The sequence below is a fragment of the Bombina bombina genome, chromosome 1 (assembly GCF_027579735.1).
Source record: "Bombina bombina isolate aBomBom1 chromosome 1, aBomBom1.pri, whole genome shotgun sequence".
NCBI lineage: Eukaryota > Metazoa > Chordata > Amphibia > Anura > Bombinatoridae > Bombina > Bombina bombina.
The window spans coordinates 76,122,700-76,147,874 of record NC_069499.1 but is presented as its reverse complement, the minus strand read 5'-3'; the positions used below and the strand labels follow the sequence as shown (position 1 = coordinate 76,147,874).

General features: G+C 38.1%; 1 protein-coding gene and 1 non-coding gene across 2 annotated transcripts in view; both read left to right on the top strand.

Annotated features, from left to right (window-relative positions):
• LOC128644854 (cholesterol 24-hydroxylase) overlaps positions 1–19,216 on the top strand; it is a 104,301-nt gene extending 85,085 nt beyond the window's left edge. Inside the window, exon 15 of the mRNA XM_053697473.1 lies at positions 16,350–19,216. Coding sequence (XP_053553448.1) covers positions 16,350–16,517 — 168 coding nt within the window. The 3' untranslated portion in view covers positions 16,518–19,216. The remainder of the gene's footprint in view (positions 1–16,349) is intronic.
• LOC128646311 (U2 spliceosomal RNA) lies at positions 14,541–14,729 on the top strand. Its single transcript, XR_008400266.1, has one exon. It is a non-coding gene; the product is annotated as a U2 spliceosomal RNA (small nuclear RNA).
• Positions 19,217–25,175: the final 5,959 nt, after the last annotated feature.

The following is a 25,175-nucleotide window of genomic DNA, read 5'->3' as shown; positions in this document are numbered from 1 at the left end:
GCAGGTAACAGCTGTCTGGAAACAGCATGCAGTTAATGACCAGCAGGACACTGTGAGCAGGTAATGTCCAGCAGGACACTGAACAAGTAATGGCCAGCAGGATACAGAATGTAGGTAATGAGCAGCAGGACACTGTGAGCAGGTAATATCCAGCAGGACACTGAACAAGTAATGGCCAGCAAGACACAGACTGTAGTTAATGGCCAGCAGGACACTGTGAGCAGGTAATATCCAGCAGGACACTGAACAAGTAATGGCCAGCAAGACACAGACTGTAGGTAATGGCCAGCAGAACACAGACTGTAGGTAATGGCCAGCAGAACACAGACTGTAGGTAATGGCCAGCAGGACACAGACTGTAGGTAATGGCCAGCAGGACACAGACTGTAGGTAATGGCCAGCAGGACACAGACTGTAGGTAATGGCCAGCAGGACACAGACTGTAGGTAATGGCCAGCAGGACACAGACTGTAGGTAATGGCCAGCAGGACACAGACTGTAGGTAATGGCCAGCAGGACACTGACTGTAGGTAATGGCCAGCAGGACACTGTGAGCAGGTAATGGCCAGCAGGACACTGTGAGCCGGTAATATCCAGCAGGACACTGAACAAGTAATGGCCAGCAAGACACAGACTGTAGGTAATGGCCAGCAGGACACAGACTGTAGGTAATGGCCAGCAGGACACTGTGAGCAGGTAATGGCCAGCAGGACACTGTGAGCAGGTAATATCCAGCAGGACACTGAACAAGTAATGGCCAGCAAGACACAGACTGTAGGTAATGGCCAGCAAGACACAGACTGTAGGTAATGGTCAGCAGGACACAGACTGTAGGTAATGGCCAGCAGGACACAGACTGTAGGTAATGGCCAGCAGGACACAGACTGTAGGTAATGGCCAGCAGGACACAGACTGTAGGTAATGGCCAGCAGGACACAGACTGTAGGTAATGGCCAGCAGGACACAGACTGTAGGTAATGGCCAGCAAGACACAGACTGTAGGTAATGGCCAGCAGGACACAGACTGTAGGTAATGGCCAGCAGGACACTGACTGTAGGTAATGGCCAGCAGGACACTGACTGTAGGTAATGGCCAGCAGGACACTGACTGTAGGTAATGGCCAGCAGGACACTGTGAGCAGGTAATGGCCAGCAGGACACTGTGAGCCGGTAATGGCCAGCAGGACACTGTGAGCCGGTAATGGCCAGCAGGACACTGTGAGCCGGTAATGGCCAGCAGGACACTGTGAGCCGGTAATATCCAGCAGGACACTGAACAAGTAATGGCCAGCAGGACACAGACTGTTGGTAATGGCCAGCAGGACACTGAGCAAGTAATGGCCAGCAGGACACAGACTGTTGGTAATGACCAGCAGGACACTGTGAGCAGGTAACAGCTGCCTGGACACAGCATGCAGGTAATGGCCAGCAGGACACTGTGAGCCGGTAATATCCAGCAGGACACTGAACAAGTAATGGCCAGCAGGACACAGACTGTTGGTAATGGCCAGCAGGACACTGAGCAAGTAATGGCCAGCAGGACACAGACTGTTGGTAATGGCCAGCAGGACACTGTGAGCAGGTAATGGCCAGCAAGACACAGAATGTAGGTAATGACCAGCAGGACACTGTGAGCAGGTAACAGCTGCCTGGACACAGCATGCAGGTAATGGCCAGCAGGACACTGTGAGCCGGTAATATCCAGCAGGACACTGAACAAGTAATGGCCAGCAGGACACAGACTGTTGGTAATGGCCAGCAGGACACTGTGAGCAGGTAATGGCCAGCAGGACACTGAGCAAGTAATGGCCAGCAGGACACAGACTGTTGGTAATGGCCAGCAAGACACAGAATGTAGGTAATGACCAGCAGGACACTGTGAGCAGGTAACAGCTGCCTGGACACAGCATGCAGGTAATGACCAGCAGGACACTGTGAGCAGGTAATGGCCAGCAGGGCACAAACTGCAAGTAATGACGAGCAGTACTGTCCAGCAGGACACAAAATAAAGGTAATGAATAGCAAGACTCTGGTGACTATACTATTCCAAAGGTTACAGTAGCATGCACATTCTACACATTTTTTTGTGATGCCACTTTAATCACCCAACATGCTACCAGAATACTTACTCGTGCCATCTCTTTTGCCACAGCTACAATAATCTTTACTGGATTTGAGTTCCTCTGAATTGATTTATTGCACTTAAAGGGACATGAAACCCAAAATTTTTCTTTCATGATTTTAAATAGAGAATACAATTTTAAATAACTTTCCAATTTACTTCTAATATCTAAATTGCTTCATTCTTTAGTATCTTTTGTTGAAGAAGCAGCAATGCACTAATGGGAGCTAGTTGAATTACTGGATGCGCCAATAACTTGAAGCATATACGTGCAGCCACCAATCATCAGCTTCTGAGTCTACCTAGGTATCGCTCTCAGCAAAGGATACCAAGAGAAAAAAACAAATTGGGTAACAGAAGTAAACTGGAAAGATGTTTAAAATCACATATCCTTTCTGAATTTATGAAAGAAAAAAAAAGGTTTATGTCCCTTTAATCCATCAATAATACTATTGCATTTTTTCTGTTTTTTGACAAGATATGTGAAGAATACGTGTAAAGGTAGTATATTTACAGTTTGGTTTGTACATTTTTATTTAATTTATTTTATTCTACATATCTCTTTGCAAAAGACCTGCATAAAATTGTAAAAGCATTTAAAATTAATTTTGTTACCACAATTTGAAATTTTATAACAGTCCAGAAATAAACCTCTTGATACTTATTTTGAGTATTTCTGCCTGGCCTGTTTTTCAATGCCCCATCATAGGCTAGAGAGTTAAGATTATTTTCCTTATTTAAATTTACTTGTTGGCATATAAACCGTGTGGCTTGCTCTTCAGTAATCTTAGGGAGGTCTATGTTTTTAAAATAAGTTTGTTGCCCTCCTGCGTAGCATGTAGTAGGATCAGAAAAACTACAGCATACATGAGTTGTACTCTAGCCTCATAGGGTGAGGGATAAGGGATAAACATAATGTGAAAAGTTAATTTTCATAAAAAAAGAATTTAAAATATATAAAAAGGAAAATAAATACTTCATAGGAAACGTTTTTTAAAATAAGTTTTTATTCATATTTCAATAAGTGATGTACAATAAACAGAATAAAGAAAGAGGATAATTGCCTCTAAATATCAAAAAGGTACAATTTACATAACAAATGAGCATTACACATTGTACATCAACATAATATTACAGTTAATTCCTTTTTTTATATTAATAGATCTGGCGTTAAGTGTTGTTTATCTGCGTTAGACCTTTATTTTTCCATTGTCTAAAAATAGTATAGGCTTGTCCTGGGCTAAATTAGGGGATCCCTGTAATCGTTAAGAATTCCATGCAAAAAAGATTAATATTAATTTCCTTATAATAATCCTGCCATGCTTGTACTATATTTTTAAAGGAAACTAGCACCTAGATTACGAGTTTTGCGGTAAGGTGAAAAAGCAGCGTTAACAGGTCCTAACGCTGCTTTTTACGCCCGCTACTATTACGAGTCTTGCAGGTATAGGTGTACCGCACACTTTTTTGGCCTTACCGCAAACCTACTTACGTAAATTTTGTAAAGCCTTTTGCCTATGGGACTTCCATAGCGCTGGTATTACGAGTTTGTCCTGGGAGGCCAAAAAGTGAGCGGTACAGCCTCTACCGACAAGATTCCTAACGCATTTTAAAGTCAGTAGTTATGAGTTTTACGCTACAAAGCTGTAGCATAAAACTCATAACTAAAGTGCTAAAAAGTACACTAACACCCATAAACTACCTATTAGGCCCTCTCACATCGCAAACACTATAATAAAATGTTTAACCCCTAATCTGCCGCTCTAGACATCACCGCCACTATAATAAACAAACATATTAACCCCTAAACCGCCGCACTCCTGCCTTGCAAACACTAGTTAAATATTATTAACCCCTAATCTGCTGCCCCCAACATCACCGCCACCTACATTATACTTATTAACCACTAATCTTCCGCTCCGGACATCGCCGCCACCTACTTTATATTTATTAACCCCTAATCTGCCGTCCCCAACGTCGCCACCACTATTCTAAATTTATTAACCCTTTAAACCTTAGTCTAACCCTAACCTTAACACCCCCTAACTTAAATATAATTTAAATAAATCTAAATACAAATTACTATCATTACCTAAATTATTCCTATTTAAAACTAAATACTTACCTATAAAATAAACTCTAAGCTAGCTACAATATAACTAATAGTTACATTGTGGCTAGCTTAGGGTTTATTTTTATTTTATAGGCAAGTTTGTATTTATTTTAACTAGGTAGAATAGTTACTTTATAGTTATTAACTATTTAATAACTACCTAGCTAAAATAAATACAAATTGACCTGTAAAATAAAACCTAACCTAAGTTACAATAACACCTAACACTACACTACAATTAAATAAATTCCCTACATTAAATACAATTAAATAAATTAAATAAAATTAGCTAAATTTCCACAAAAAAACAACACTAAATTACAGAAAATAAAAAACAAATTACAAGATATTTAAACTAATTACACATAATCTAAGAGCCCTATCAAAATAAAAAAAGCCCCCCCCCCCAAATAAAAAACCCCTAGCCTAAACTAAACTATCAATAGCCCTTAAAAAAAAAAAAATACAACCCCCCCCCCCACCAACAGTACAAACCTCCCTCCCACTTCTGCCGGCTTCTTTGAGGACATCTTGCCGCTTGGATGAAGACTTCTCCCGGTAAGTGACTCTTCGGGGGTTAGTGTTAGGATTTTTTAAGGGTGTATTGGGTGGGTTTATTTTTTAGGTTAGGGCTTTGAGCAGCAATAGAGCTAAATGCCCTTTTAAGGGCAATGCCCATCCAAATGCCCTTTTCAGGGCAATGGGGAGCTTAGGTTTTTTTTAGTTAGGCTTTTATTTGGGGGGTTGGTTGTGTGGGTGGTAGGTTTTACTGTTGGGGGGGTTGTTTGTATTTTTTTTTACAGGTAAAAGAGCCGATTTATTCGTGGCAATGCCCTGCAAAAGGCCCTTTTAAGGGCTATTGATAGTTTAGTTTAGTCTAGGTTTTTTTTTTTTTTTTTTGGGGGGGCTTTTTTAATTTTGATAGGGCTCTTAGATTAGGTGCAATTAGTTTAAATATCTTGTCATTTGTTTTTTTTATTTTATGTAATTTAGTGTTTGTTTGTTTTTTGTAATTTAGCTCATTGTATTTAATTTATTTAATTGTATTTAATTTATGTAAGTTATTTAATTGTAGTGTAGTGTTAGGTGTTAGTGTAACTTAGGTTAGGTTTTATTTTACAGGTAAATTTGTATTTATTTTAGCTAGGTAGTTATTAAATAGTTAATAACTATTTAGTAACTATTCTACCTAGTTAAAATAAATACAAACTTGCCTGTGAAATAAAAATAAACCCTAAGCTAGATACAATGTAACTATTAGTTATATTGTAGCTAGTTTAGGGTTAATTTGATAGGTAAGTATTTAGTTTTAAATAGGAATAATTTAGTTAATGATAGGAATTTGTATTTAGATTTATTTAAGTTAGGGGGTGTTAGGGTTAGACTTAGGTTTAGGGGTTAATAAATTTGATATAGTGCGGTGACGTTGGGGGCAGCAGATTAGGGGTTAATAAATGTAGGTAGGTGGCGGCGACATTGGGGCGGGAGATTAGGGGTTAATAAAAATAATGTAGGTGTCGGCGATGTTGGGGCAGCAGATTAGGGGTTAATAAGTATAATCTAGGTGTTGGCGATGTCGGGGAGGCAGATTAGGGGTTAATAAGTGTAAAATTAGGGGTGTTTAGATTCGGGGTTCATGTTAGGGTGTTAGATGTAAACATAAAATGTGTTTCCCCATAGGAATCAATGGGGCTGCGTTACTGAGCTTTACGCTGCTTTTTGGCAGGTGTTAGACTTTTTCTCAGCTGGCTCTCCTCATTGATGTCTATGGGGAAATCGTGCATGAGCACGTAAAACCAGCTCACCGCTGACTTAAACAGCGCTGGTATTGGAGTGCAGTGTGGAGCTCAATTTTGCTCTACGCTCACTTCTTGCCTGTTAACGCCGGGTTTGTAAAAACCTGTAATACCAGCGCTGCAGGGAAGTTAGCGGCGAGAAAAAACTGCACGTTAGCACCGCACAGCTCATAACACAATACTCGTAATCTACCCGAAAGTTAGCAATTTTATCTGTGACTATATTTGTATAATATGACCAGACTTATCAACTACTATATTGTACATTTCCCTGCTTATTTAAGTGTTATATTGCGGAGCTGGCATTGTTGTTTACATCGTTGCCCTAGATATGCTCTTGTCATGGGATCACATGATCAGTGACCACCTAAGGTTCTAGTGATTTCTACCTAATGCGCTCATGTCATTAAAACTTGTTTAGATGATAACAGGTACAATGGATGCACTTGAATCAGATCAGTATGATTATCTATACATGTAAATTAGACTCGCATCAATTGTCTATAATAAGACAACTCAGTAAATCATACTGTCCTTAGTAATTTATGGTTCTAGTGGTGACGTTAATTCATGTGATCGGATCTGGACTAACTAACTGACACATGCATTCTTTCATTGGGTATTACAGATTGAACTTCTTTTATTTACCATTGCTATGGACTCAATGACATCACAATGCCACGTGACTGATGACTAGCCAGTGGTCTTTTTCTGCTTTGCTAGACACTCATTACTCGTTTACAATGAGATTACTCACTTTAGTTTAGGAAGCTAGGCTTACATTAGCGATTACAGTCCTAGTGGTGACATTAATGTCACATGATCGGATCTCTATGTATCGATTGGTACACGCAGTCTTCTTTGGAAATTACTGAGTAAACTATTATTGTTTAATTCTTACTATGGATTCAATGACTTCACAACGTGACCTACGATTATCCAATGACCTGCCTCTGCTCTGTGATAGGTTGTTGTGAGGGCGTGCTATATTACGCCCCTATGATTGGCCAGTTACTAGTATTTCTAGAGGAAGGGTAACCCGGCTCAGGTTAGCCTTTGACAAAGCCATATAGCGCATCACTGATAATACTGCTCTCACAAGCATACACCTTAACTAGCTTATTTTGTGTGAGGATTCTCCTCTAGTTTCAGTTTAATATTTGGTGTTGCTTGTCACCTGGCTATCAGGGCTGCTTTGCACTTGGTCACTTTAATAGATTTGATATGTGAATTTCACTGTTTCTCATTGACTCTCTAGGCTGTTGAGACTCATTACCTTTGTGGTATTTTAATCTAAGTCTTATTGCATATACACCACACATTCTCCTTATTTTTTATGAGTATTATTAAATGTTACGTTTTATTGTAACCTGAGAGGTGATTTCCCCTCCCTTTATAATTTGATAGACCTGCTGTTGAGTGCTCTATAGGTGCTGCTGTTCCTCCTTTATATTTCTCATAGCAATTTTATCTGGCAATTTGTCCTTTGGGCAGTGCAGAATGGCTTTTCATTCAAATGGTGCTCTTATATTGGATCCACATTGTAAAAATGAAACACATTCCTGTTTAGTTATTCAATCTATTGCAAATTTCAATAATGTGGCTAGGTTATAGTATTTCACATTCGGGAATGATAATCCTGCAGCTTCTTTACACCTCATTAATTTCTTTAGAGAGATTCATGATCTCTTTCCCTTCCAAATGAATTTAGTGCAAACTTGATTGAACCTTATCAAATCCCTTTTACGCAAGAGCAGCAGAATATTTTGAATAAGATATAATAATATAGTTAAAATTATTCCCAATTCTTTTATTTGTTGAACCTCTTTGAAGGGATGTTTAACAGCTAATTTGACAGACTTATTTAACCATAATAGTTCAGTTTTCCCAAGATTAATTTTATGGCCTGATATACTGTAGACCCAAACGACTGTATATCAGATAGTAGTTTTGGCAAGGTTTCCTCCAGATTACTTAAATATATCAACAAATCGTTGGCATAGAGGGAGAGCACAAAATTTTGACCACCAAATTGGATACCTGCTAATTGTTGTCTCAGCAGAATTGCCAATAGTTCCAGAGATATATTAAAAGGAGCGGGGAAAGAGGGCACCCATGTCTAGTCCCCCTGTTCAGTCTAAATCTTTCTGTTACTGATCCATTAATTATAATTGCTGAAGTTGGATTGTTTTAGATTAAGTGGATAAGATTTGTAAAATTACCAGAGAAGCCAAATTTTTCTAATGCACAGAAAAGTGGTCCTAATTTATATAATCAAATGCTTTCTGCACATCCACTGTCAAGATTGCTGCATCCAACATTTTAGATATATTTTTATGTCTAAGTTCATTCCAATAAATATCCAATACCAGCATCATCTTGTGTATATTTTTAACATGGTTAAGGCCAGGCATAAAGCCTGCTTGGTTTTCCTGAATTATTGAAATAAGATATGGTTTGAGTCGGTTAGCAATTATTGACGCTAGTAATTTATAATCATAATTGAGCAAGGATATTGGTCTATAGGAGGACGGATTCTCTGAATCTTTATCTTTTTTAAATATTAAAGAAATGTTGGATGCAGCGAAATTCGGTGAACACAGGGTATTGTTAGTATAGTAAACATTGAATAATCTGTGTAGAATAGGGGTGACTTGCTCTACAAGAATTCTGCAGGTAATGCATCTGGTCCAGGGTCTTTATTTAATCTAGAAAAAATATTGCCATCTGCAATTTCTTGTACTGTTATAGCATTGTTGAGTTGCTGTAATGCTACCTGCGATAATCTACGTAGCTTCAATTTACTCCAAAATGAAGCCTTCAGTTCCACGTCAGGGCTCTCAGCTGTGTATATTTTTTGGAAACATTTTAGAAAAATCTTTTTTATCTCTACATTAGATGTAGCTCTGTTCTTGTCTGACCTAATTGCTCCGATATGATTATTTGATTTTTGTCTAGTAATACTGGCTAAACTTTCTTGTTTCATCTTATGTTTAATAAATAAATCCCTCTGTGTCTTAAGATTTATATATGTATTCCATGTATCTTTAGTTAAGTTGGCAAGGTATGTTTTATAACTGTTTTTGACGCTATTAGATAGCTTTATGTCTTGTTGTTTTTTTTATTGTATTTTTTTTTAAGACTAACTAGATAGGCTTTGATTTCAACGCGGAGGACTGCTTTCCCCATTTCCCAGAATACCTCCACCTTATTTCTGTATGTATAATTATGATTTAAGAACTCCAAACAGCTATATTTTAAATAATTCTAAAATTTGGGATTTTGCAATAAATAAATTGCAAAAAATAAGTTATTAGAGTAAATAGGTTGCAGAGATAATCGCATGATCCGGCACCACTATGTATGTATTCCATGTATCTTTAGTTAAGTTGGCAAGGTATGTTTTATAACTGTTTTTGACGCTATTAGATAGCTTTATGTCTTGTTGTTTTTTTTATTGTATTTTTTTTTAAGACTAACTAGATAGGCTTTGATTTCAACGCGGAGGACTGCTTTCCCCATTTCCCAGAATACCTCCACCTTATTTCTGTATGTATAATTATGATTTAAGAACTCCAAACAGCTATATTTTAAATAATTCTAAAATTTGGGATTTTGCAATAAATAAATTGCAAAAAATAAGTTATTAGAGTAAATAGGTTGCAGAGATAATCGCATGATCCGGCACCACTATGTCATTAATATTAGCTTTTAATTCTAAACCTGACAACTTTTCTGTAACTAAAAACATATCTATATGGACATTGTTTGATGTCCTTTGGACATACATGTATAGGCTCTCACGTCAGGATTTTGAATACACCATATATCCCGCACCCCAACTTTATTGCAGAAACTCTGAAATATACGTGTTTTCCTATCTCTTTTATTTACAATCTATTATTCAATCTATCCAAGTTGGTAATAGGTGTTAAATTCAAATCCCCTACAATGATTAAATTCTTCCCACTGAATTCCATTCATTTTAGAGATAGTGTATCCCAAAATACATTATCAACCACATTGGGACCATATTTGTTACATAAAATGAAAACAGTTTTATCTATTTCTATGTTAATAATCTGAAATCTGCCTTCTGGGTCTATAATTTTATCTAAGATTTTGTATGACAAATGTTTACTTAATAACATGACCACTCCATTTTTTCTATCAGAACATGGTGCAGAAACAACCTCTCCAACCCATTTACTTTTTAGTTTCAATGTTTCAGATTCTCTCAAATGTGTTTCCTGTAGCATTACTATGTCTGGTTTATGTTGCCCCAATTGTTTATAGTCTTTCTCTTAATTGGGGAGGTTACCCCCTAACATTCCAGGAGAGAAATTTAAGTGTAACTTTCTGCATCTAAAATATATTGTGTACCAATGAAAGAACTGTACTACATAGCATATAATACAGGAGAGGAGGGATACAGGAACCATGAGAGAGAGACCACTGTACTCCATTCTTACATGGAATAACTTACCTGATAATAATATTTCCATCGTGGGGAGGAGAGTCCACGGCTCCCGCCCGTAACTCCGGTGGGCGGACCTAAATTTAATTTATCTTCTGGCACCATTTATACCCTGATATTTTTCCTACTGTTCCTTGTTCCCTTGGCAGAATGACTGGGGAGTGAGGGGAGTGGGGGAGGTATTTAAGCCTTTGGCTGTGTTGTCTTTGCCTCCTCCTGGTGGCCAGGTTCTTATTTCCCAAAAGTAAGGAATGAAGCTATGGACTCTCCTCCCCACGATGGAAATAAAATTATCAGGTAAGCATAATTTATGTTATTCTAGTCTACATTGTTCTCTTTACAGAAATCTTTTGCTTCTTGTACAGAACTTAATACCTTAGTATATCCATCACAAGTCAGAATAAATTTAGCAGGGTATACCATTTTGATATTAAAATTTGCTTTTATTAGCTTTGAGCAAAAAGGAGACATTTCTCTCCTCTTAGCCAAAGTCTCAGCTGAAAATTCCTGAAATAAAAAACCTTATTTTGATCTAATACCAGAGGACTGCTTTTCCTATAGCTCCTAAGAAAATTGATTTTGTCCTGAAAGTGAAGGAACTTTGCAACAATGGGTCTAGGTTTGGGGGAACCATCAAGATTTTTCCATATTGGACCTACCCTATGTATTTTTTCAATCTGAATAGGCTGATCCATAATCTGTACATTTAATAATTTCGATAGGGTATCTGTAATGAAGTACATTAGGTTTTGATATTCTAAAGTTTCGGGTAAACCTACAATCCTGAGGTTATTCCGCCTAGAGGGGTCCTCTAGGTCTTCCGATCTTGCTTGTACAGATGCCTTACTATTGCTATATGATATATTGGCATGTTCTAATTGATTAGTACTATGTTCCAAATCAGACACCCTAGTTTCAACCTTGTTCATTCTTGAGGCAAATTGCCTTATCTCGTTGGTCAAACCATTCATTTCTTGTTTAATCTCATTTTTGAGTGAATCGAGCTGAGAGGAAATGACTTTGGATATTTGTGTTACTATGTCAGTTATTCCTAAACTAGTAATATTAACCTCAGCTTGTTCTTGTGATGTATCTGAGTTAGGTTCAATAGCTTTAGCATTTTTCTTTTCTCTGTGTTTTGGCGGAATTGCTGGTGAATTACCCCTACTAGAGGCAATATATATTTCCATGTGTAAAAGGTGAAAAAAAATAGTGTGCACAACAAGTGAAGTGAAAGAAAAAAAAGGGGGGAGGGGGGAAAGGTGTAAGTGAGCGTCAAGTGTATTAAAGTATCGTGCTGCAACTTAATATGTGAATATCAAACTATTGTGTGTTATGGCCTCGTAGAGAGAGAACTGTGCAAATATGGGAGTCGAGTTCAAAGAGCTCTCCTCCTATAGTGACGTGACTTAAACCAATGCCTACCACTACCCAACAAAAATATGCTTTCTCACAAATGCCTGATATCCTCCAAAGGAAAATTGAAAAAAAAATGTATAGACCTCCTATACGATTCCCTATTCCCCACATACAGGATCTTATATTGGTAAGTTAGTATTTATCACCAGAATCCATACATTAATTGTAGACTACCAGTCAACTTCCCTAATGGTGGCTAGGTATTGTTACCAAATCTATTTATTGATAACCTTTATAAGGTATCTACTACCTGGGGGTCAGGTTATTCCATTAGATCAAGATAAATATCCTCTGGCTATCAATATCAGTATATTAGTAATCCTGTTTTAAGTAGATTCCTGTGTAACCTATGCAGGGGAAATAAACTTAAGTTAGTAATCAGAACAAGCTTAAAAATTCACAAACTAGCTTCTATGTATTCCATACATTTCTCTAATATTGTCAAATATACTATGATTAAACAGCAAAGAAAAAAAAGCCAAGGGTCTTATATCAATACATATTCCAAATACACAATGAAAGCACTTTACACATAAAACATATGCAATCTGTAAACTTCTCTGATGCTGTTCATATATAATAAAGTTGAACACCAGAGAGAAACATCCAAAAGTCCTAAATCAATGCGTATTCCAAGGGCCAGTGAGAGCACTATAAACTTAAAAGGGCATATGCAATTTGTATAATTCTCTGAAGATAAACAAATGTGGCGTAGTTAAGCACCATGAAGAGACAGCCAAGGATCCTGTATCAGTGCGTATTCCACAAACCCAATAAGAGCACTGTATTCATAGGAGACATATTCAGTTTATAAATGTCTCTAATGGAGGTCAAACACCAGAGAAAGCCAGCCCAGGGTGCTATATCAGTGCAAATTCCAGGAACGCCATGGAAGCACTATATTAAAAAAACATAAGTTACATTTGCACTTCCTCTGGCCACAATTTTTTCCTCCAATAGATCCCAGCATAAATCTAGAATCCTTTTCACATGGGGTATATTCCAGGAACAAGTATACAGTGTCGTAATACATACAACTTATGACTTCTTTTACTGCAAGGGGTATCAATACTTTATCTTGTACTTCTTCCCAGCAAGGTTGTGCCTGTTTTATATATGCTTTCAGATTGTCACCCTTCCATATAGATCTTGGGATTTTTTGTTTTGTTTTTTAAAGTTCATATACTCCTACCCTGCATGGTTCTTGGGAGATGACGCCAGTAGACTCCCCTAACCTTAATAACTGGTGGTCCCTTAAGTTTTATGTTAAGGATAAAGTCCAGGCAGGACAACAATAATTTTCTGGCAGGATATATTAGGGGATTAAGTTGATAATCAGCAGTGAGTGTGTTGGCAACTTTGTACTCCGTTTAGCCCCAGATCCCTATTACAGCTTATTAACTCTTCACTCCTACCCATTCTGGGTTTTGGGAGTAAGGAATAATCACTAATATGATATTGGTGACAAAATGTCACATACTTTAGCAGAATATACAGCGCTCAGAGTCAGGTTTTTATATGGAGTGCTCATATCCTCTGCACTGTAAAGCTAGATTCTTTGTACGTGCTACTTAGTGTTTCTCTAACTTGAGATACTCTCTTTAAATTCAGGGCTGCCACAGGCATAAAAGCTCACAGTCATGTAGTGCATCAACTAACTGGTATGGCCTCTCATAGCGGGTTTCCCCACATGTAAATACCTTGTTGACCTCGGCCAGGCCACTTTAAGTCAGTTATTCACTGTGGACAATTTGCAGTTTGAACTTACCTCAGTTTCTCGCACTTGGAATGTGTGTCTTCAAGCTGTTTAGGCTTTCGTGGTTGTTTATCTGGTACATCTAGCCTTTTATAGCATTTTGTCCCTTTTGACATGATTTGCCTGATAATGGTCTCATGGCTTGTTTCCATCTGAGACAGCTACAATCTTCTTCCTCAGACCAGGGAAAGAAGACTTCTGAGACCTCTCTCGCAGATTCCATGGAGAAAGATTTTCTGTCCTGGTGGCTCTGTCAGGATCATTCCAGAGGCATGTGCTTCTGAAGTCCTTTTTGGGATAAACTGGGTTTCAGGAGTTTATTAGTTTATGAAGGAAGTGTCTCGTATCCTTCGGTGGGTGGAGACTCACAACTACCTCATTTTTACTTCTCTTCCCAGGTCTACATCTGGGAAGCATATTTCTGATCAGGCAGATTTTTCTCCTTGGAGAGTGGTATCTTACTCTGGAAGTATTTTCCATGATATCCTTCTAGAGGGGGGTTCCAGAGTTAGGCTGGATGGTGTCTTGATTGTTCTTCGAATTTCAAGATCGCCAGCTTTTTAGGTGATAGATCTTGGGGTTTTTTGGGATTGGCCCAATTTTCCTTCATTTGACCTTCCTCTCTGATGACTCCGTATCAGTAACATTATTGGTACTGCTTTATTGTATGTGTGAAATGTTTTTTTCTCACACACATGCTGGGAGATGTAGTCTCATCCAAGTAAACAATCTTTATTAGCAAGTCATTGTAACAAGTAATATCTTACAACCACAATATATCTATATCAATTTATTAAGTCTGGATCCCTATTGTAGCTGGATCCAGTTTTTATATTTTTCCAGCTTGTTCACAGAGAAGTGCTTTTTGGTTTTTGACTAAGATCGAGTGCAGTATCTGCTTTTATCAGTTTAATATCTGATATGTCCCTTATCAGAGGACTTTGTATTATGGGATATTTGGTGTGTGGACCTGGTGAAGAGTCCTCTCCTTCATGGAGATTTCCGCCAAGGCGGGACTTTTTACTTCAGGGTTCTTTTCTACTTCCAATCTAGATCTTGGAAGCTGACTGCTTGGACTGTTCGCCTAGTCTTGTCTAGACAGAGGTTCGTTTATGGTCTTTGTTTCCTTGATCCAGGCTCGTAAGCCAGTATCTCACATATATTCCATATAGTTGGGTGCTCTTCCATACTGGTGTGAATCTCTGGGATTTTCTTTGTTTTTTAATTGTGAGTTCCCTGTATTTTGTCCTTTCTCCAGGAGTGTCTGGAGATGGGCTTGTCTATCATCTATGGCCTTTTTGTTACTGCTGACTTTACGATCGTTCAGCCTGGTTGTTCAGGACTGGGTCAAGTATCAGCCTGGGTTCATTTCTATTGCTTCTCTTTAGAGCCTTATTCTGGTTCTTCTGGGTTTGCAGTAGGCCTCATTTGGGCCTATGTATTCTGTAGATGTTAATTTTGTTAAGGAATCGGTTTAGTTCAGTAGGTTTCATACTAAACCTAGGACTAGAAATATTCAGGTTCAGATCTAGCTTTAGTTGTTTCTTCTGCTCGTTGAGTCTCAGAAATTGCAGCTCTGCAGCATAATTCTCCTTCTGTTCTTTCCGCGTGGAGTTTTTTCCTAAAGTGTCTTCGGACCACAATATCATTCAGGAATTTGTCTTTCCTTTATTGTGTTCTACTCCTTCTCAGATGGGAGTATGTTTTTCATCCTGGACGTGGGTCCATGCTCTAAAATTCTATCTTCAGGTTTTAAAGCTTTTCAGTTAAAGGGACATGAAACCCAAAATTTTTCTTTCATGATTCAGATGAGGAATACAATATTAAACAATATGCCATTGGAAAGAAAAGAAAATTGATGCTTGCCTGATAAATTCTTTAATTTCCTCGCATGGAGAGTCCACTACCTGCCCTTGTTTTATTTTAAGACGGATGATATCTTTTCTAAACCTCAGACACCTCTATACCCTTTCTGTCTCTTCTCTTTCCGTATTCTCTTGGCTGAATGACTGGGGGTTCATGGGAAGTGGGAGCGATACTTGAAACCTTGCTGGGGTGTTCTTTGCCTCCTCCTGATGGCCAGGAGTTGAATTCCCACTAGTAATTAGAATGGTTTTCGTGGACTCTCCATGCCAGGAAAGAAAATAATGTATCAGGTAAGCATACATTTTGTTTTTAAAAGCCATATTAAAAGTAGATAAGTAATAAAGGTACATTTTGCAAATATAATAATAATGACTTGTAATGCCAAATCAACCGCTACTGATTGATGGACCCTTAGTTTCACATAATCAATATTGCTCAATGCGTATTTTAGCCTTAGTTTGTACGCAAATATTTTGCAATGCAGTGTTTCAAAGGAAATAAAACTCCCAAAAAACAGATTCAGAGTGTAACATTTGTAAAAACACTTTAATTTTTATTTTGACTTTGTTCTATTTCTATTCTTTGTTGAAAGGCAGGTAGAAAGGTTTAGGAGCATGCACGTAACTCGAACAATATATGGAAGCAGTTTTATAACTGTTATTAAAATTGTATGCTTTGTCTGACTTAACAAACAAAAAAATGTAGGTTTCATGTCGCTTTAATGGCAAACACGTACTGTTATACATATAGAAACCAATACTTTAATGCTCTTTTTTTAATTCTGATTTTTTTTTTTTCAGATGGAGGCCAAAGTTGTAATGACAAAACTGCTGCAGAGATTTGAGATCCAGCTAGTCGATGGGCAAAGCTTTAAGATTTTAGATGCAGGAACTCTTCGTCCCATGGATGGGGTGATCTGCAGGCTGCGTCAGCGCACAAGTGTTATTAGAAAGGAGAAATCATTATGAATCTTATTTTTTTTTTATCTATGACAGGAAAGAAATGAGACATTTATACAGTTTAATTTCACCAAAAAATCAAATGTTGTCATAATTAGTTGTGAAACTGTAGCTATCTGTGTACATGAATATGTATTTATACTGATGTTTAGTGTTTGCTAAACTGTTTTAATACAATTAAAAATATTAAAGGGTTATTATAGTTATAGGGGCCTATTTAAGAACGTGCGAGCGGACATGATCCTATATTGCGGATCATGTCCGCTGCACATCAATAAATGCTGATTTATCATTGCACAAGCAGTTCTGGTGAACTGCTGGTGCAATACCGCCCCCTGCAGATTCGCAGCCAATCGGACGCTAGCAGGGGGTGTCAATCAACCCAATCGGGTTGATTTCCAGCGATGTCTGTCCGCCGCCTCAGAAAAGGTGGAAAGGTTATGGAGCAGCGGTCTTTAGAAAAAAACACGGGGCATCAAGTTCCATACGGAGGTTGATAAATAGGCCCCATAGTTTTAAACTTACATGTTCTAAGTGGTGCAACTAGCAAAGCTAATTGGATCAGCAGCAGTTTCCGCTTGGGACTAGCAGTGTTCTGCCCAAGCGATATGTTTACGTTGCGGGGGGTTAAACACATAGGCCTCTATTTAACAAAGTCTGGCGGACCTGATCCGACAGTGCGGATCAGGTCCGCCAGACCTCGCTGAATGCGGAGAGCAATACGTTAGCTGCTGGTGCAACGCTGCCCCCTGCAGACTCGCGGCCAATGGGCCGCCAGCAGGGAGGTGTCAATCAACCCAATTGTACTCGATCGGGTTGATTTCCGGCGATGTCTGTCCGCCTGCTCAGAGCAGGCGGACAGGTTATGGAGCAGCGGTCTTTGTGACCGCTGCTTCATAACTGCTGTTTCACGGGCCGTCAAGCTCCTTTCAGAGCTTGATAGATAGGCCCCATAGCATTAAAGGGTCGTAGTCTTAAAATTCCATGCTCTGACAAATTAAAACTTGTTATTTGTCTACTAGGATGACCCTTTAATACACAACTTTCTTAGGCTCCCGTTCCAATTGAGAATTAACAAGAAAAGTGTCTTGCCTGGATTTTTGCACAGCTTTTTAGTTTTAAAACCTCTCCTATCCATTTAATAATCCTGTGATACTCGCTTATCTCTGGATTTTCAAATGCATTTGTGGCCCAGTATTCTAATGCTGTTGAATTGTCCCAATGTAATAGGCTGCTTTTCACAGGATTTTTTGAATATTTAAGTTAAACAGCAAAGAATACTTGTAAAGAATCCTCAAACGCATCAAAGGGACACAAACATAGACGAAAATAAAAACACAAGAAATAAAGCATCCTTCTTATGCACTCAGTGACAGCAAATTCCTTGTTTGCTTTCTTTATGCTGTATACATTGTACATTTCAATAAAATAAGAAAACAAACGATGCTGGACACTGATTTTCCATTAAATGTAGCAACAGTTATGCTGATTCTAGGGTTTGACGACTTTTTTTGGAAAAAAACTAATGACTGTGCTTATTTACATACATTTGCATAAATGATTACACAGCATAACTCAGTAAGGGAAGCTGCTAGTACTGATTTTAAAGGATTAATGGTTAAAGGGACATAAAACAAGTTGGGATAGAGACAAAATATAATAATATGTACTTTAATTACTTTATCTGCAAATGTATACTGAAGTGCCTTTCTATTAACACTTTTTTTTTAAGTGTCTGGATTGTACGGCTCTAACTCCCCCCCACACAATTCCTTTTATGGCTGCATCTATATCCATCCATTGATATGGTAGAATGCAAGACTTTAACACTCATCTGCTGGAGCAGGCCTAGAAGCAAATAAGCTGCTGTGAATTCAGTTTAAATACAATGCCTGTGCTTCTGATGTTAAACACTGATAGGGGGGTGGGGTGGATCAGTCTACTCCAGAAAACACAGATATGAAAGTCATTGTGCTTATTTTTGAAAATTATTTTAAAATACTTGCCAGCAATTTGTAAACATTTTTTTTTTATGCAAGCTATTTTTACTTAATTAGCCCTTTTAGAATATGCACAGATCTCAACATATTTTATGGCACTTACTAAGATAAATATAGCGATGTGCATATACCCAACTTATTATTCCTTCTCCTGAGGAAAGCTGGATATAAGCTGAAACGTGCTCAGTATACTTGTAATATTTTAGTTAGAAGAAAATAAACTGATTCTATGCACAGATGTTTATTATCTCAGTAAACGCTCATTGTTAGTTTTCTACTACTCTTATGAACATTACTGGATGAGGAATGGTGTTGACTTTCTCTGCCATGTGATCCTTCTGTTTGGCTTTTAAACAATTTGAATCACATGTGTGTAACACTTCTCCCCCTAATTAATTAGTCATATGAAGTTTGCTTATATACAGTAAAAAATATTTTAAACTTATAACATTATATTATGGGTTCGAAAGAGACCAATCAAAATAGTAAGATTTTTTTTCCAGATTTTTTTACTGGAACCAACCACCAGGGGGCATAAAAAACTATAAAATAAAACAGGAGAGCAAAATAAAGGTTATATTTTAGGTGCATTGTTAAACCCTAGTTTTTGGGTACTTGTAACTTTGGATTGCATTAACAAATTCCCTTGAAATTTGTAAGGTTTGAGGTCGGTTACTGTAAGATGTTGAAAATAAAAAAATACATTGAGTCTTTGTTTTAAAAATTTTTTTTTTTTTAAAAGACTTAGGCCTAGATTTAGAGTTCGGCGGTAGCCGTCAAAACCAGCGTTAGAGGCTCCTAACGCTGGTTTTGGGCGCCCGCTGGTATTTGGAGTCAGTGATTAAAGGGTCTAACGCTCACTTTTCAGCCGCGACTTTTCCATACCGCAGATCCCCCTACGCCATTTGCGTAGCCTATCTTTTCAATGGGATCTTTCTAACGCTGGTATTTAGAGTCGTTTCTGCAGTGAGCGTTAGAGCTCTAACGACAAGATTCCAGCCGCCTGAAAAAAGCAGGAGTTAAGAGCTTTCTGGCTAACGCCGGTTTCTAAAGCTCTTAACTACTGTACCCTAAAGTACACTAACACCCATAAACTACCTATGTACCCCTAAACCGAGGTCCCCCCACATCGCCGCCACTCGATTAAAATTTTTAACCCCTAATCTGCCGACCGCCACCTACGTTATACTTATGTACCCCTAATCTGCTGCCCCTAACCCCGCCGACCCCTATATTATATTTATTAACCCCTAACTTGCCCCCCACAACGTCGCCGCAAGCTACTTAAAATAATTAACCCCTAATCTTCCGACCGCAATTCGCCGCCACCTACGTTATCCCTATGTACCCCTAATCTGCTGCCCCTAACATCGCCGACCCCTATGTTATATTTATTAACCCCTAATCTGCCCCCCACAACGTCGCCGACACCTACCTACACTTATTAACCCCTAATCTGCCGACCGGAGCTCACCGCTATTCTAATAAATGTATTAACCCCTAAAGCTAAGTCTAACCCTAACACTAACACCCCCCTAAGTTAAATATAATTTTTATCTAACGAAATAAATTAACTCTTATTAAATAAATGATTCCTATTTAAAGCTAAATACTTACCTGTAAAATAAATCCTAATATAGCTACAATATAAATTACATTTATATTATAGCTATTTTAGGATTAATATTTATTTTACAGGCAACTTTGTAATTATTTTAACCAGGTACAATAGCTATTAAATAGTTAAGAACTATTTAATAGTTACCTAGTTAAAATAATTACAAATTTACCTGTAAAATAAATCCTAACCTAAGATATAATTAAACCTAACACTACCCTATCAATAAAATAATTAAATAAACTACCTACAATTACCTACAATTAACCTAACACTACACTATCAATAAATTAATTAAACACAATTGCTACAAATAAATACAATTAAATAAACTATCTAAAGTACAAAAAATAAAAAAGAACTAAGTTACAGAAAATAAAAAAATATTTACAAACATAAGAAAAATATTACAACAATTTTAAACTAATTACACCTACTCTAAGCCCCCTAATAAAATAACAAAGACCCCCAAAATAAAAAATTCCCTACCCTATTCTAAAATACAAAAATTACAAGCTCTTTTACCTTACCAGCCCTGAACAGGGCCCTTTGCGGGGCATGCCCCAAGAATTTCAGCTCTTTTGCCTGTAAAAAAAAACATACAATACCCCCCCCCCAACATTACAACCCACCACCCACATACCCCTAATCTAACCCAAACCCCCTTAAATAAACCTAACACTAATCCCCTGAAGATCTTCCTACCTTGTCTTCACCATCCAACCCAAGCGGGGGTTGGCGATCCATAATCCGGTGCTCCAAAGTCTTCCTCCTATCCGGCAAGAAGAGGACATCCGGACCGGCAAACATCTTCTCCAAGCGGCATCTTCTATGTTCTTCCATCCGATGACGACCGGCTCCATCTTGAAGACCTCCAGCGCGGATCCATCCTCTTCTTCCGACGACTAGACGACGAATGACGGTTCCTTTAAGGGACGTCATCCAAGATGGCGTCCCTCGAATTCCGATTGGCTGATAGGATTCTATCAGCCAATCGGAATTAAGGTAGGAATTTTCTGATTGGCTGATGGAATCAGCCAATCAGAATCAAGTTCAATCCGATTGGCTGATCCAATCAGCCAATCAGATTGAGCTCGCATTCTATTGGCTGTTCCGATCAGCCAATAGAATGCGAGCTCAATCTGATTGGCTGATTGGATCAGCCAATCGGATTGAACATGATTCTGATTGGCTGATTCCATCAGCCAATCAGAAAATTCCTACCTTAATTCCGATTGGCTGATAGAATCCTATCAGCCAATCGGAATTCGAGGGACGCCATCTTGGATGACGTCCCTTAAAGGAACCGTCATTCGTCGTCTAGTCGTCGGAAGAAGAGGATGGATCCGCGCTGGAGGTCTTCAAGATGGAGCCGGTCGTCATCGGATGGAAGAACATAGAAGATGCCGCTTGGAGAAGATGTTTGCCGGTCCGGATGTCCTCTTCTTGCCGGATAGGAGGAAGACTTTGGAGCACCGGATTATGGATCGCCAACCCCCGCTTGGGTTGGATGAAGATCTTGGAGCCAGGACGGATCGGTGATACCTGGATGGTGAAGACAAGGTAGGAAGATCTTCAGGGGATTAGTGTTAGGTTTATTTAAGGGGGTTTGGGTTAGATTAGGGGTATGTGGGTGGTGGGTTGTAATGTTGGGGGGGGGGTATTGTATGTTTTTTTTTACAGGCAAAAGAGCTGAAATTCTTGGGGCATGCCCCGCAAAGGGCCCTGTTCAGGGCTGGTAAGGTAAAAGAGCTTGTAATTTTTGTATTTTAGAATAGGGTAGGGAATTTTTTATTTTGGGGGTCTTTGTTATTTTATTAGGGGGCTTAGAGTAGGTGTAATTAGTTTAAAATTGTTGTAATATTTTTCTTATGTTTGTAAATATTTTTTTATTTTCTGTAACTTAGTTCTTTTTTATTTTTTGTACTTTAGATAGTTTATTTAATTGTATTTATTTGTAGCAATTGTGTTTAATTAATTTATTGATAGTGTAGTGTTAGGTTAATTGTAGGTAATTGTAGGTAGTTTATTTAATTATTTTATTGATAGGGTAGTGTTAGGTTTAATTATATCTTAGGTTAGGATTTATTTTACAGGTAAATTTGTAATTATTTTAACTAGGTAACTATTAAATAGTTCTTAACTATTTAATAGCTATTGTACCTGGTTAAAATAATTACAAAGTTGCCTGTAAAATAAATATTAATCCTAAAATAGCTATAATATAAATGTAATTTATATTGTAGCTATATTAGGATTTATTTTACAGGTAAGTATTTAGCTTTAAATAGGAATCATTTATTTAATAAGAGTTAATTTATTTCGTTAGATAAAAATTATATTTAACTTAGGGGGGTGTTAGGGTTAGACTTAGCTTTAGGGGTTAATACATTTATTAGAATAGCGGTGAGCTCCGGTCGGCAGATTAGGGGTTAATAATTGAAGGTAGGTGTCGGCGATGTTAGGGAGGGCAGATTAGGGGTTAATACTATTTATGATAGGGTTAGTGAGGCGGATTAGGGGTTAATACATTTATTATAGTAGCGCTCAGGTCCGCTCGGCAGATTAGGGGTTAATAAGTGTAGGTAGGTGTCGGCGACGTTGTGGGGGGCAGATTAGGGGTTAATAAATATAACATAGGGGTCGGCGATGTTAGGGCAGCAGATTAGGGGTACATAGGGATAACGTAGGTGGCGGCGGTTTACGGAGCGGCAGATTAGGGGTTAAAAGTGTAATGCAGGGGTCAGCGATAGCGGGGGCGGCAGATTAGGGGTTAATAAGTGTAAGGTTAGGGGTGTTTAGACTCGGGGTACATGTTAGAGTGTTAGGTGCAGACGTAGGAAGTGTTTCCCCATAGGAAACAATGGGGCTGCGTTAGGAGCTGAACGCTGCTTTTTTGCAGGTGTTAGGTTTTTTTTCAGCTCAAACAGCCCCATTGTTTCCTATGGGAGAATCGTGCACGAGCACGTTTTTGAGGCCGGCCGCGTCCGTAAGCAACTCTGGTATCGAGAGTTGCATTTGCGGTAAATATGCTCTACGCTCCTTTTTTGGAGCCTAACGCAGCATTTGTTTTAACTCTCGATACCAGAGTTAAATTTATGGTGCGGCCAGAAAAAAACCCGCGGAGCGTTAACAGCCCTTTTACCGCCGAACTCTAAATCTAGGCCTTACTGTCTTCTTAAATGGACAGTAAACACCAAAAATGTTATTGCTGGAAAGATAGATAATCTCTTTATCTAAGCAACACAGTTATATTAATATACTTTTTACCTCTATGATTACTTTGTATCTAAGCCTTTGCAGACTGCCCATTATCTCAAATCTTTTGACAAACATGCATTTCAGGCAATTAGTGCAGACTCTTAAACATCTCCACTGGGGTGAGCACAATGTTATCTATATGGCACACATGAATAAACAGCACATGTTATTAGCTTTTCACAGCCAGACTGTGAGATAAGAGGGGGAATGCAGCGTTGTAGAAACCAGCCTATAAACGTACCTAGGTTTAGCCTTTAACAAAAATACCAACAGAAAACAAGCACATTTGATGATAAAAGGAAATTTGAAAGTTGTTTAAAATGACATACCCTATCTGAATCATGACAGTTTCATTTGGACTTTACTGCCCCTTTAAAAAAATAAAAATAAAATAAACCTACAGCAAAACAAAACTCTACATCTATCTTTATAAAATCTGTCATGCAGAAAAACTTTTTGTTGTCTATTAGGTATTTTTGTAGTGGCTGCTGAGATGTAAAGGTGTATTTTGATATATGCTTAGATTGTACCAATGATCTTATACAGCACATAGAGTAAATGATGACAACAACAATTATATATTTTAAAGGCTGCTCAGTAGAAACAAATAGCTGAAAATATAAGTGAAAAATAAATAACAAAAGTATATTCCAATGCTATTTTATTCGCAATTTTACAGCAAAACCTTGCTTACAAAATGACTTTTAAAACTGTCACTTTATAAAGGGACACTGCACTGAAAATTTTATTTCATCTAAGTGTGGGGCAGGAGAGTTTAAAATGTATGGGACCGTGTTCCTTTAGGTTTGTTGAAACCAAAACTCTATCAAGTGGGCTGAGATTTCAGGGAGAGCAGACTTTATTAGCTTATCTCTCCATATTTTCACAAATTCCCGCTTATTTTATCTCTCACCATACAGATACAGGCCAATAAATAATATAGGCAGTTTGCAGCATCTTGAATAAAACCATTCGACTTCAGACTCTCTTAGGGAGTGTGGCACAAGCACAATTGTATTAACAGGATCAGAATGTTTAATGTTCCTTTAGCACATGACTGTATTTGAGTTTGTTAAAACATTGAAATAATTAACAAATCATACTTGTTGTTAAATAAAATATGACCATCGGAATATTTGTTCATTATTTGCAATGAAGTGCTTTGTTGCTATAAAAAATTGGAATCACATATTGACAAAAAATAATAGGAAAGGTTTTATAGCACACGCCATGAACTGAGTTTGTTAGGAGAGAGTATAAAACCTGCATACGTGCACACAAAGAATTCAGCAGTAACTACGGATGTGCATTTGTCTATTTCAGTAGCAAACGAATGCTGACTATGGCGAGCGCCAGCTGCATTTGGCTATTATCAGAGCTGGATTTCATCTTCTGAAAGATCTGGATTTACACAGACAATAGGGGCCAATTATCTGAACTTCAAAAGATCAGACATGATTCTTAATGCCAACCCTCACAGTAGCTGCCCAGGTAGAATTATCTTAAAAAAGGGGCAGTCCCTACAGGTGGTGAGATGTCTCCTATTGAAATTAAATTAAAGGGACACTGAACCCAATTTTTTTCTTTCGTGATTCAGACAGAGCATGCAATTTTAAGCAACTTTCTAATTTACTCCTATTATCAATTTGTCTTCATTCTCTTGCTATCTTTATTTAAAAAGCAGGAACATAAAGCTTAGGAGCCAGACCATTTTAGGTTTATCACCCTGGATAGTGCTTACATATTGGTGGCTACATTTAGCCACTAATAAGCAAGCATAACCCAGGA